The sequence below is a fragment of the Euleptes europaea genome, chromosome 2 (assembly GCF_029931775.1).
Source record: "Euleptes europaea isolate rEulEur1 chromosome 2, rEulEur1.hap1, whole genome shotgun sequence".
Taxonomy (NCBI): domain Eukaryota; kingdom Metazoa; phylum Chordata; class Lepidosauria; order Squamata; family Sphaerodactylidae; genus Euleptes; species Euleptes europaea.
Genome location: NC_079313.1, coordinates 140,915,366 through 140,929,413, shown reverse-complemented (window position 1 = coordinate 140,929,413; position 14,048 = coordinate 140,915,366). Strand labels below are relative to the sequence as shown.

General features: G+C 56.0%; 1 protein-coding gene across 2 annotated transcripts in view; it reads right to left on the bottom strand.

Moving 5' to 3' along the window:
• The window catches only part of SLC12A5 (solute carrier family 12 member 5), a 77,788-nt gene that overhangs the window by 28,100 nt on the left and 35,640 nt on the right, over window positions 1-14,048 (bottom strand). For both annotated transcript variants that reach the window (XM_056845653.1, XM_056845655.1), the window contains exons 2-10: window positions 12,741-12,835; window positions 12,507-12,638; window positions 9,814-9,960; window positions 9,231-9,285; window positions 8,593-8,723; window positions 6,571-6,812; window positions 3,483-3,694; window positions 973-1,140; window positions 55-153 (exon numbers count right to left, since the gene is read on the bottom strand). In XM_056845653.1, coding sequence (XP_056701631.1) covers window positions 55-153; window positions 973-1,140; window positions 3,483-3,694; window positions 6,571-6,812; window positions 8,593-8,723; window positions 9,231-9,285; window positions 9,814-9,960; window positions 12,507-12,638; window positions 12,741-12,835 — 1,281 coding nt within the window. The remainder of the gene's footprint in view (window positions 1-54; window positions 154-972; window positions 1,141-3,482; window positions 3,695-6,570; window positions 6,813-8,592; window positions 8,724-9,230; window positions 9,286-9,813; window positions 9,961-12,506; window positions 12,639-12,740; window positions 12,836-14,048) is intronic.

The following is a 14,048-nucleotide window of genomic DNA, read 5'->3' as shown; positions in this document are numbered from 1 at the left end:
CCCTCCCTCAGGAGCCTATGGCTGCCAGACCCCCCCCCCCCCGACCAAGGATACAGACTGTGGAGGTGGTGGCGATGGCGAGGATGGTGCCCGTGGGGATCGATTTCTGGGCATCACGCAAATCTCCGGACCTGTTGGAACCAGCCATGATCCCTGGGGAGGAGGCAGAAGGGGGTTCAGGGGGAGCGGGTGGGTGCGGCCAGCAGCCAGGAGGGAAAGCCTCCGATCGAGGCCTCATCTGTGGCGATGGGCTGCTGAACCGCCTCATGACAAGGAGGTAAAGGACACCACATGGACACCTGCAGCTGCCTTCTACTGAATCAGACCCCACCCTCGATCCATCAAAGTCGGTATTGTGTACTCAGACTGGCAGCGGCTCTCCATGGTCTCAGGCAGAGGTCTTTCACATCACCTACTTGCCTGGTCCCTTTAACTGGAGATGCTGGGGATTGAACCTGGGACCTTCTACATGCCAAGCAGAGGCTCTGCCACTGAGCCATGGCCTCTCCCCATGAAGCTGCTGTTAAAGGGACAGGATGTTTTGTCTGGACTGGCCTTGGGCGCACCATACTCCTGGACCGCCAGTCTTTGGGACAGGGGCAACCCAGGGCTCTCCGTGCTTTCTAGAACACATGGCCAGGTGGGGGCAGAGGTCCTCCCATGGCTGCATCTCTTGGCCAGCAGAGGATCTGGCCAAGCAAGAGCACGAGGAGGATGCATGAACCTTCCTCCAATACACACACACCCTCCATCCACACCTCGGCCTCTCTCCAGCAAGACCCATTGCTCCATATCCATATCTGACGAAGGGAGCTTTGGCCCTCAAAAGCTCATTACCCCCCCCCCCCAAACCTCACTGGTCTCTAAGGTGCTCCTGGACTGGAATCCAGATGCCCCACTGCATACCAATATGGCTTCCCTGTGCACCTTTCTCCATATCCAGGTGCCACCGGAGGGGGGTGGGGCTTTTACCTGTGACAGATGGGAAGTAGATGCCAACCAGGAGGGTGAAGTAGGAGGTCATGTCACTGAACACATAAGGCTGTTCCATGTTGAGGAGAGGGTCCAAGGTGGGCACAGAGGTCAACCCCGCCTTCTCTATGACCACCCCTTTGGGCAAGTAGGTACTCCAGAGGTTCTCTGTGGAGACACAAGCCGCGTGCTTTGAGATGGGGGAGCTCAGCACTGGTCAGCGGTCTTGCTTACCCCACAGTAGCTGCTCCCCACCCTGTCTCTCCCCTGTTCACACCCTCCCCCCCCCAAGCATCTGGCTGGTAATGCCAAGCCCCCACCATTCTGTACAGCTGGATTTGGGCACTGAGCAAGCGCAGGTCTGCCCCTCCTCCCACAGACGCCTCTCCAAGATCCCACCAGGGCAGAGCAGAAGTGGTCTCGTATGCCACCCAAGCAAGTGGGGGGGGGTATCTCTACTTTTCCCTGCACACGTGAACACACATGAAGCCACCTTGTCAGTCCATCAGCGGCTGCTCCCCAGATAAAGAATTTTTTTCTCATCTTTACATAACCCTTCTAACTGGAGATGCTCGGGATTGAACCTGGGACCTTCTGCATGCAAAGCAGAGGCTCTTCCGCTCAGCCATGGGCCCTGTCCAGCCACATTACTGCCTGAAGGGAAGATACAGATGCATCTGAATAAGTTAGGGGAGGTTGAGGGGCTCTGATCTCTCCATTAGCAACAGCTACTGCTCCGTGTCACTGGCTCACCTGTAACACTGTGGCCAGGAGACTGCATCTATCACCTAAGGGATGTGGAGGGCTTTCCTCTTGTTGGCTGTCTCAACCTCCCACCCCCCAATGCCAGGTATGACTGGCTCTGGACCAGCCAGCCTTGCAGTCCTTCCATTGTCTTTGCCCATAGAATCATAGAGTTGGAAAGGACCACCAGGGTCATCTAGTCCAATCCCCTGCACAAGGCAGGAAATGCACAACTACCTCCCCACACCCCCAGCGACCCCTACTCCATGCCCAGAAGATGGCCAAGATGCCCTCCCTCTCATGAACTGCCTAAGGTCATAGAATCAGCATTGCTGACAGATGGCCATCTAGCCTCTTCTTAAAAACCTCCAGGGAAGGAGAGCTCATCCACCTCCCGGGGAAGCCTATTCCACGGAGGAACTGCTCTAACTGTTAGAAAATCCTTCCTAATGTCTAGATGGAAACTCTTCTGATTTAATTTCAACCTGCTGGTTCTGGTCTGACATTCTGGGGCAACAGAGAACAACTTGGCACCCTCCTCTATACGACAACCCTTCAAGTACTTGAAGAGGGTTATCATATCCCCTCTCAGTCTTCTCCCCTCCAGGCTAAATATACCCAGCTCCTTCAACCTTTCCTCACAGGACTTGGTCTCCAGAGCCCTCACCATCTTTGTTGCCCTCCTCTGGACACGTTCCAGCTTGTCTACATCTTTCTTAAATTGTGGTGCCCAAAACTAGTAGTCTAGCTGAGGTCTAACCAGAGCGGAGTAAAGCGATACCATCACTTCGCGTGATCTGGACACTATACTTCCGTTGATGCAGCCCAAGACCTCATTTGCCTTTTTAGCTACCGCATCACACTGCTGACTAATGTTCAGTGTTTGGTCTACTAAGACCCCAGCTACCCCACCCCCCAGTCTGGCCCAGTGGGTCTGCCCATGACCTAGTTCAGCATCTGCCTGGGAGGGGCACAGTCCTGGGCGGGGGTGCCAGAAGCTGATCCCGTCGTGGGGCATTTAACCCTTCCCACCATGCAGTTTTCCTAATTGAAATCTCCCCCTTCCTTTCATATTCCCCCCACAGCAGGGCTAAGGCCAGCTTAGGGGCAGCAAATTAGATCAGGAAAACTATGCTGGGGTGGGGGATGAACCTTGTGCTGCTGCAGTCCTGCGGAGTCCACAGTTTAGCCCTGGCTGGTCCTCCTCCAGCCGCAGGGGGGTGGCATAGGGATCAATGTCGGAACTCAGACTGGGTTAGAGGGGGCCATTCTTTGGGGGTGGGCTGCAGACACCCGTCCCCCTGCGTGGAGCCCTCCCACTGGCCCCAGAGCCTGAAGCCAGTGCCAGGGGTCCAGCTCTTAACTCCTAACTACCAATGGTGCGTCCCTTCCTACAGGATTGGGGACAGAGGGTGGCGCTCAGGAAGGAGGTGTCACAGAGACACCCTCCGGTGTGCGGGGTGCTGCAGGGTGCGATCCTCTCCCCAATGTTATTTCACGTCTATTGCCTGGAGAGATCCTGAGGAAAAGGGAGCAGGAGAGGCCTCCACAGAGGGAGAAGGCCCCACTTCCGAGGCTGGCCTTGGACAACAGGCCTCTCACGGCTGAGGCAACAGCGCTTCTCCTGACTCGGGAAAGCCCCCGCCCTTCCCAGTTCCACCCCACAGAAAGCCCCACCCTTTCCTGCCCCCCCAGTCCCACCCCACAGCCGCCACAGGGCTGCCAGGGAGAGGCTGCGTCGTGGGGTCCCGCGGGGGCCCTTGTACCTTGGATGAGGCCCGATGCCGCCCCGGGGATGCCCTGGATCTCCGTCACGTTGTTCTGGGTGAAGTACTCGTCACAGGAGGCATTGAGGAAGCGCGAGGAGCAGAAGAGTTCCCACAGCTTGGAGCCCATCGACTCGTTGCCCACCTGGACGATCTTGGCACAGACGTCGATGCCGTGGCGGGACAAGGTCCGGTTGCCCAGCAGGCATATCCTGGCACAAACAGGAAAGGGAAGGAGGAAAGGCACGCTTCAGCCTGGGTCACTCCAAAAGGGGCCATTTCACACATGCCTGTGTCGAGTGAGTGCCCTGGGAGGCGCTTGGCCAAAGGCCCCCGGGCCCTCCTGCTCCCACCTCACCCAAAGCTGGCCAGGCAGAAGCTGCCCGAGGGGCTGTCCGGCTGGGCCGAGGGGGCCGAAGGACCTGCCCAAGGACTGCAAGAGTCCAGCTAAGGTGGCTGCCCAGCACGGACCCAACCCTCTCCCAGTGGAGGGGCGCCAAGGTCTGGGCCCGAGCCCCTTTAGCAAACACTGAAACAGAGTCCTGTTGGCTCGAGCTGGACTCTGGTCCTGCATCCGGTGGTGCCCTCGGGCGTTAACCAGCCTTGGCAGGTGGGCCACTGCTGTTCAGCTCCTTTGGAGAGGCCCATTTGCCTCACATCCGGTCCCACCATGCTTCTCATCAGCTGTGCATCGTGGCCCCTCCCTTCTCTTGAAAGTTTTCTACCAGGACAGGCTCCTGAGGAGGGAGTTAAGGGAGGAGGGGCTTCCCAGAAAGGTGACAAAAGCAGACTGCAGCCAGGCAGGGTGGACCAACGGGCTGGCAGGAAGGGGGCTTCCCCCCCCCACCATGCCTGGTGCAGGCTGGTAGGCTGGGAGACAGGGTCAGCTCACCTGGCTGCTTGGTAGTAATTAAATTTTGCACTGGGGAAGACTTGGATTTACTGAGCAAATTTCACCAGTGCCTGGCTTTGCAAGCCCCCAGGGCAATGGGTTAGGCATGCAGATGTCCCATCAGGGAATCCGCCTTCTGGCCAAGGTTTTGGCCACTCATTAGCATAGTCCGAGGAGAGCTGTGACCCCCCCCTTCTCCAGAGCGAGGCATTGCTGGCTCCTAACAAGGCTGCCCAGGTACATTCAGCCAGCATGGAATCAGGGCAGGGAGCCCACATGTCTAGGTCAGGAGGGGGGCCCTTGCTAACACTCCCCCACACACACACCCATAAGTAACAATAAAATGGGGATGGGACCATTTCTTTCTCTAAGGCAGGCCCAGAAGGACACCGTGATAATGCAATCGTTAGTATCCCATCTGAATTCTCTTGGTCCATTACTTCTGCTAGATAGTTTCAGAGGGCAGGCCGTGTCCGTCTGCAGTAGAACAGCCAGAGTTGAGTCCAGGAGCACCGAAGGGACCCACAAGATTATTTTGGGGGGTGGTATGTGATGTTGAGTTGATGCTCCCTTCATCAGATGCCAATGAAGGCAGTCAGGCTCTCGAAAGCTTATCCCCCCTCCCCAAATCTTGTTGGTCTCTCAGGTGCTCCTGGACTCAGATCTAGCGGTGCTTACATCAGAGTTTGTGCTGCAGGCAACAGGAAAGGCATTCTTCAGTCCAACCAGTGAGGCCTCCTGATGGCCAAGTGGAGCGATCCTTCCCTTCCCCCTTCTGTGCCCCCTCCCTCCCCCCTCCTTTCTTTACAGGCAGGATGATCCACTTAAGTCCCCTCTCTTACCTTGAAAAAAAACAAACCAGCAAAACCATCCCTGGGCCTCCTAGGAATTTGCTACAAAGACAGGCAGCCCTGACTGAACAGGAGAACCTCAAAACCTGAGCAGCTTCATGATTAGGGTTGCCAGCTCTGGGTTGGGAAATACCTGGAGATTTTGAGGGTGGAGCCTGAGCAGGGCAGGGTTTGAAGAGGGGAGGGACTTCAATGCCATAGAATTCAATTGCCAAAGCGGCCATTTTCTCCAGGGGAACTGATCTTTATCAGTAGGGTTGCCAACATCCAGGCAGCGGCTGTAGATCTCCTGCTATTACAACTGATCTCCAGCCGATAGACATCAGTTCACCTGGATAAAATGGCTGCTGTGGAAATTGGACTCTATGGCATTGAAGTCCCTCCCATCTCCATCCCCCGCCCTCCTCAGGCTCTGCCCAAAAATCTCCCGTTGGTGGCGAAGAGGGACCTGGCAACCCTGTTTAACGGCTGGAGATAAATTGTAATAGCAAGAGATCTCCAGCCACCACCTGGAAGTTGGCAACCCTATTCATGATGCTACCTGGCAGCTGGGGGAGCATTGCCCCCCTGGGGAAATACGGGGGGCTTGAGCCCCACTGCCCCCCATTGTTTATGCCCCTGTACAAAAGTAGACCACTAATCCTAACCCTAACTCAACAACAGACGACACTGGAGTCCCAAGAACTTCTGATATACAACGTGGCCCTCTGAAACAGCCATGCAAGAGACTGGGTGGGGGAGGTATGGATCGCCTCTGGGGGGGGGGTAACTCTTTCCCCCTCCTGCACCATTTCTCTGACCAGAAACACCTCCTCCAAAGCCCCGTAGCAGGCTGACAGCGCCCTGTGGAGTATTTCCGTATTTCCAATTGGCAAGACAGCTTGTGAGGGAGGATTAAACCCCGTTGCTTCCACGTCAAGGCCCTGACCCCGCTCCTCCTCCACCCCCACAGCCAAATAACATGGCTAAAGTTCCAGCATCCATCCTGTGCAGGTTTGCAAATCTTTACCTGAAGATGCTGCCAAGGATTGAACCTGGGACCTTCACTGTACAAAGCCAGAGATCTGCCGCCACTGAGCCACAGGCCCTCCGCTCAAACCACCCACACTCCTGTTTATTACCCCACTATTTCTTTTCAAGATAAATTTGCTCATATGTGGCTACACTTTTGGTGGAGGCCGAGAGGGCAGCTCCTGGCCCGGCTCTCACTATATCTGAGCTCCCCATCTCTTCCAGCTTGAAAGGGCATGTTTGGGCTCCAAGCTCCAGTGACGGCACATGGCGCGCATGCCCCCCCCTTCTGACCGCAGCCCCCCTTGGATCAGCAAACTCCCCAGGGACTCACGGAAAGGAGGGCGGGTCGAAGGCAGATTTAATGACCCCAGCGTAGATAGCGAGGATGGAGAGGATGACGCAGCCCAGGAAAACCAGGGCAAACTTATTGACGTATTTGACTCCCACGAAGACCACGGTGGCCATGCATGTGAGCACGCACGTCCCGTAGACCCGCATGTTATTCAGCATGGCTGCTGGCTCTCCGCTGGCATCCTCTGACTTGAAGATGGCCATGGGCGGGAAAATGTAGGCCTAGAAGGGAAGCGGGAAACCAGGCGTCAGAGATGGGCCACACAGGACCCGGCTGTACATGCCCCAGCCTCTCATTTGTCCCGGACCAGCCCAAGGCGAGGGCTTCTGCATTCGACCCCAGGGGGCCAGCCCTTGGAAGCTTAAAGGAGGCCTCCAAGAAGAGAATCCACCCTGTGCTGCCTTGGAAGGGCTAGAAAAGAGGTGTGTGTGCGCGTGAGCATGAGGAATGTGTATTTATTTTATTTTTATTTTTTATTAGGCTTTTATCCCACCCTCACCCCCAGCCTAGGCTGGGCGGTTACCAACACGTATTATCATACAATACAATAACAATAAAATATAATTCAATAAGTATACAGTTAAAATTTTAAAACATCAATTATTAAAGTCAAATAAGTGTCAGGGTCAAAATAAGCATCAGCTATCAAAGAGGGTGCTCGTTACTAAAGTAGAGCTGCAGCTGCAAGGCGCCCACTAGGGCCTCCTTCCTAGAAGTGGTTAACCAGCTGCAGAGAGAAGGAGAGGAGAGGGGGGGGCAGGGAGGCCAGCTCTGATGGAACTGCAGCCGTCCTCAACTACAGGCCTGGGTAGGAGGGCAGAAAGCCCTTGGAGGGGGGCGGGCTCGCTCTTTAGACGCAGAGATTGGGTGGCTGGCCTTTGCTCATGGCCTACGACATCTCCGATATACTGATTTTTGTGGAGACGAGATGGACGCAGAACTCGTACAATAAGAATCTAGGGTTGTGTCAGTGTTTGGCTCTTGTGGCCCTTTCTTACACACCCAAGGAAATGCCAACCTCCAGGCCAGATTAGTGAGGGATCCTGGAGGGATTGTGTTGCCATCTTCTGGGCATGGAGTAGGGGGTCACTGGGGTGTGGGTGGGGGAGGTAGTTGTGAACTTCCTGCATTGTGCAGGGGGTTGGACTAGATGACCCTGGTGGTCCCTTCCAACTCTATGATTCTATGAATGCCTGAAGTGTCCTGGGGCTGGGCTTATCATTCTGTCTTCGGAATAAACCCAGAGGCACCATTTTTGTAGGTTTCTTACCATAATTTTTTTTGTGATGAAAATAAAATCTCAGTACCTCCCCCCCCCCCATACACACACAAAAGCCTCATTTTGCGAATCCCACAAATGTGCCTGTGTTGGCTCATTCTGCCTTATTAGTTCTGCTTTCTCTGGCCATACCAGAGGGATAAGAAGCACAGCAGAGCACCTACCCCCCCCACACACACACACACCCTGACCATCCCTCCCTCCAGATCTTTGAAGATTTTGTCTGGCAATGTTGCCCATATCTTTGTTGCTTGTCAGCAAAGCCCAAATCAAAGCTTGGAAGCTGTTTCCTTAAAAGGGAAAGAGAAATTTTATCGAGCAAAATGTTGTGTCCAGCGGCAGCTCTTGGGATGCCATGCCAGAGCCACATGGAGGGGCCCCGGACTGCCACGCCGCAGCACCTCTGTCCACATTCCCTGCGGAGGGGGGGTCTGCATGGTGTAGTGGTTAAGAGCGGTGGTTTGGAGCGGTGGAGTCTGATCTGGAGAACCGGGTTTGATTCCCCACTCCTACATATGAGGCCAGGTGGGTGACCTTGGGCTAGTCACAGTTCTCTTAGAGCTCTCTCAGCCCCACCTACCTCACAGGGTGTCTGTTGTGGGGAGGGGGAGGGAAGGCGATTGTAAGCCGGTTTGAGTCTCCCTTAAGTGGTAAAGAAAGTCGGCATATAAAAACCAACTCTTCTTCTTCTTCTTTAATCCCCTCCCCCCCCCCCAACTCACCAGCAGGATCTCGATGGTGCCCAGGATGTACATGGCGCCCGCAAAAGTGGTGCCCAGGTAGAAGCAGAGCCCCACAGCACCCCCAAATTCGGGGCCCAGAGAGCGCGAGATCATGTAGTAGGAACCCCCGGCTGGAAACAGAGGAAAAGAAGAGATGGGTGTATGGGGGGGAGCTGGGCAACAATCCCCAGCCCCCCTGCAAGAGGCTGCTCCCTGTACAAGAAGTCGGGCAGGAGCTCTGCTGCTAGGAGCCTGGCAAAGACTCCTGGCTCAAGGGGCAGCAGGGGGGGGGGACAGGACAGGCAGGTTCGAGTGCCCACCCTGGGGGCAGAGGAGGGGGCCTCTTCCCTCTGCTCTCCCCCACTGGCACAGGCATACTAGGACGCTGGGTCAGAATGAGCGGCCTGTCAGCTGGGGGAGGGCAACCACCACCCACCAGGCAGAGTCCCAGGTGGCAGATGCACGCCCAGTGAAATGAGCCCCCTCTCGCCTCCCTTGACCCCAGCAAAACCGTGTGCCCTTTCCCAGGCACCACAGAGGCACCCAGCAGCAGGCTCTGCGCCACCCATGCCAGGGACCCACTCCTCCCTCAGCCCAGGGCTGCTCAGCCCTCCGCCCCCTCCATGCCCGCAACAAACCTGGCACCACGCCGTTGGTTGCGATGGCACTCATGGAGATGGCCGTCAGCATCGTCTGTGGGGGGGGGGGGCAAGGCAGAGGCGTTGGAGAAGAACGCGCAAGGTCAAGGCACCCCCACTGCCAGGCCAGAGTGGAGGGGGGTGCCTGTCTGTGCCAGAGCGGGAGAAGCTCTGGGGGCTGCCTCCTGCCTCCGAGGAGCCGCTGGGCTCCTGGTGCTGCGGCTGCTGCTTCCTGGGAGCCGCCACAAGACGGAGGGGGTGAGCCGTACCTTTGGGCCAGGATGCACCTGGAGTCCCCGGGCGACAGGCTGGAATCAATCAGCCTCCCCGCACCGTTGCCCACCCAGACAGGTGTATCCATCCCCAGCGCCAGCAGCTGGCTGCTTCCCGGCCTTCCGAGCCTTGCGTGGCTGCAGCAGCGGCGGGCCGAACTGGCACCAGCGAGCAGAGACAGGCGCGCCCTGCTATTCACGCGCAGCTGGAGGTGGGGGGCTGCTTGCGGAGAGTGCTTATTGTCTGCCTCTGGTTCAGCCACTGAGCTGGGCACTGGCCACAGGTTCTGCCCGGGTGGGGAGAGACTCACGCAGGAGCAGCAGAGGATGACCATGCAGAGGGACTCCATGATGCCGGAGATGCCCACCACCCACGTGAGGCGGAGGAAGAGGATGACGCCAAAGATGTTCTGCAGGCAGGGCAGGTAAACACCCATGAAGGTGCCCATCCGGGGAGCCTGCAGAGGAGGAAACACAGAGCAGTCCGGCACCCAAAATCGGCCTCCACTCCTGGTCTGGGCCTCCCGGCTCCGTGGGAAAGGCCAGGCACCGCCAGGCAGGAAGCCTCCACGAACCCTCGGCAAGCAGGGCAGAGGAGGTGGGGGCCTTGTGCCGCACACCAGGGCCTATGCCCACCCGTGCCCACCCCCCAGAGCCCCCTGGCATGGGAGAGAGGAAGAGGGGTGGGCTTGAGGGGAGCAGGAAAGAGGAGACCCACTCTTTTGAAGGGGGGAGGGGCTCAACTGTGTGTCACTCACTGATTCTCAGCTGGCCCTGGGGGGGGGACAACCCGGGGGGGGGCTCTCAGAACCTTTGTGGCAAATGGGGGCATCTGGAATCCTGTCTGCCCCTGGGGCTTCCAACAGCAGCAGGGGGTTGTTTTTGTTCACCCCACCCTGAGGATCTGAGATTTCTCCCCCAAGCCCTTAAAAAAACCTGAACACAGTGAAGAGGAATCAAACTGAACACCAAGGAGTTGGCTGATGGCCATGGAGGGGTGGGGTGGCGAAGCTCTCAGGAGATGTATGGCTGAGATCTGGGTGTCACATGCACAAATCATCATGCGCATGTCTCTGCCAATCCAGCTGCCTCCCCTGGAGTACTGCTTAAAAAAAAAAGTCTAACCTTTTCATGTATGCCTTGAGAGGCCTTCTGGGATGGATTACGGGCTCAGAACCCCCAGCTCAAACAAAGGCTGTTTAAGGGAGCAGGTTTTTTTCCCCTTCATTTTTTTTTATTTCAAAAAGTGATAATAACAAAAAAGTATAGGATACAATATAACATCATTTGATATTTTTAAAATTTCTATCCCTATTTGAGTCTAATTCAACTCTCTATCATCTGTACTATTTAATCATTTATAATAACCTGTAAATTAGCTATACAAAAGTTATTTACATAACAACTTAGTATACATTATAATATTATATCCAAAGGGAAAAAAATAAAAGCAAAAAAATATATAGAATATACTCACACCCCCATCTCCTGTGAATCACCCGCTCCTCCAGTGGTTGACCTCCGGTGAAAACTCTCATAGACTATAATTATTCTGTTTGTTTTACCCTTTTCGTTTATTTATTGTGCACGCACGCACTCAAACCCAAAATGGCCTGGAACCGAGGAGCCCGTCCCGGCCGTGCTAGACAGCCCCTGCTGCGGAGAGCCCTCCTCTTTCCTCTAAAGCAGTGGTTCCCAATGGGGCAGTACCACCCCCCGGGGGCGGTGGGATTACCTACGGGGGCACTAAGAGGCAAGGGGGCAACAGGGGGCGCTAGAGGTGGGCCCCTTCAGCTGTGTTGTTGGATAGGGTAGGGGGCACTGGAGTTGAGTTTGTGGAACCAAGGGGGCGGTGGCCCGAAACGTTTGGGAACCACTGCTCCAAAGCTTCCGTTTGCACAATGGCCCCGTTGAAAACCACCAATCTCGCCCAAATGCAAGTTTCAGAGGGGGAAGAAGGGACTCCATAGCAGAGAGGATCTAGCAAGTCAGGGACTCATCCAGAGGATGCTTAGAGCCACACTGTTCCTTTCTTCGTTGTCTTTTTACAAAGCTGGGCAAAAGCGTGACGTTCCACGTGACTCTACGAAAGTGGGCAGCGGTGCCCCCGCCCATCTCCTTGGCAGCAGCCCTGTGTTCAAATTGGCTGGGATTCCGGCCAGGGAGAAGGTAGCACAAGCCCTGTGGGGAGGACTCGCCACAATGGGTTTCAATTACGGGCGGAAAGGTACCGGCTGGATATTAGGAAAAGTTTTTTTTACAGTGAGAGTAGTTGAACACATGAAGCTGCCTTATATCAAAGTCAGTATGGTCTATTCAGACCGGCAGCGGCTCTCTAGGGTTTCAGGCGGAGGTCTTTCGCATCACCTCCTTGCCTAGCCCCTTTAACTGGAGATGCTGGGGATTGAACCTGGGACCTTTTGCATGCCCAGCAGAGGCTCTACCACTGAGCCACGCCCCTCCCCAACAGTGGAATCAGCTACCTAGGGAGGTGGTGAGCCCCCCCTCTCTGGCAGTCTTCAAGCAGCGGCTGAACACTTGCCAGGGATGCTCTCAGCTGATTCTGCACTGGGCAGGGGGTGGGACTGAATGGTCTCTACAGCCCCTCCCAACTCTATGATTCTGTGATTCTATGAGTGTCTCAGCCCCTACAGGGAGGGGGTCCTCACAGAAGGAGGGAAAGACTGAAGATGGGAACACCAAACTCTCTGGAAGAAGAAGTGAGCACCCCCTACCCCGCCCCAGCCCTCAGACTAGGTTCAGGCAAGCCACACTCTACCTCAGCACACAACCAAATATTTCCCCAGATAACACAGAGAAAACTTACCAGCCTGGAAGCTGTGGACACAACTGTCAAGAGACCCCCCCCCCAACACACACACACACACACACACACACAGGCTGTTGTGTCTTCCCTTTGTGGTCTGCTGGAATGGAAAGAGGGGAAGCCCACCCAGAGCTTCAGACCCTCAGCTCAGCCCGCCCCCCCCCCCGCCCCACACACCTTGACAGGCTTCTTCTTGGCCCCTTCATTGTTCTCGGCCTCTTCATGCTCGCGGCTGCCCTGGGGCAGGTTGGTGTAGTTGGCCAGCCCACTGAGCAGGGAGGAGACCATGGGACTGGTGTCCATCTCCTCCTGGAGAGCATGAGAAGGGAGGGGGTTACAAAATAGCTCCTGTCCCCCTGCCTGCTCCTGCCCCACTCCCTCCCTCTGCCCCCTACCTGCCCCCCCACTCACCTCAAACAAGGCCATGTTCTTCCCGTCATACTCCTTCCCCTTCTCCAGGTCGGTGCTGTTGATGAAGGGGCTGCTCTCCTTGGGGTTTCCATCTCCTGAAGGGAAGAGGCACAGGTGGATTATCCTGGGCATGTGAAGCCATTGCCCCAATCTGTCCCCTGCCTGCCCCTGAAAGGGCTCTTCACAGTAAGGTTGCCAACCTCCAGGTGGTGGCTGGAGATCTCCTGCTATTACAACTGATCTCCAACCGATAGAGATTCTCTCCAGGATCAGAGGAGCCTGCCTATTATATTAGGTGATGTGGAACACAGGCAGGATGGTGCTGCTGCAGCCGTCTTGTTTGTGGGCTTCCTGGAGGCCCCTGGTTGGCCACTGTGTGAACAGATTGCTGGACTTGATGGGCCTCCTGGGTCTGATCCAGCAGGGCCTTTCTGATGTTCTCATGAGATCAGTTCACATGGAGGAAATGGCCGCTTGGCAATTGGACTTTATGGCAGTGAAGTCCCATCTCCAAACCCGCTCTCCTCAGGCTCCACCCCCCCAAATCTCCAGGTATTTCCCAACTTGGAGCTGGCAATCCTGCTCCAAAGGCAGCCTCATGCACATGCCCCACAAGCTGCAACATGAAGCATGAAGCTCTTCCACTCAAAGATCAGGGCTGGGACTAGTGTCTGGAATGCTCCTTTTCCCACTCGGGACCCGGGAGAAGAGGCCACACCCTCGGTATATGTGTGAAGCACTGTGAAGTCACAACCAACTTCTGGCGACCCCAGCAAGGGACTTTCAAGGCAAGCGAGAAGCACAGGCGGTTTGCCATCGCCTTCCTCTGCAGAGCCTTCCTTGGTGGTCTCCCTTCCCAACAGGGTTTCCAACCTCCAGGTACTAGCTGGAGATCTCCTGCTATTACAACTGATCTCCAGCTGATAGAGATCAGATCACCTGATGAAAATGGCCACTTTGGCAGTTGGACTCAATGGGAATGAAGTCCCTCCCCTCCCCAAACCCCTCCCTCCTCAGGCTCCACCCCGAAAACCTCCCGCTGGTGGCAAAGAGGGACCTGGCAACCTTACAGGCTGCCTTCCTTATCCACACCCTCTGCTGAGCACCAAGCCATCTGGATAAATAGAAAGCCCCGTAGATGTGCCTCTGCTGGGAGGCGCCACCCAAGGAGATCCCAGATTGCTGGCCAGGGAGCTCGCAAGCCACAGGTGGAGAGGAGGGGCATGGCCCAGGCAGATTCCACTTGCAGGTTTGCCACAAGGACTGGTCCCCTGTTCCTGACCTATTGGGGGCTGCCCAGCTGGCTGC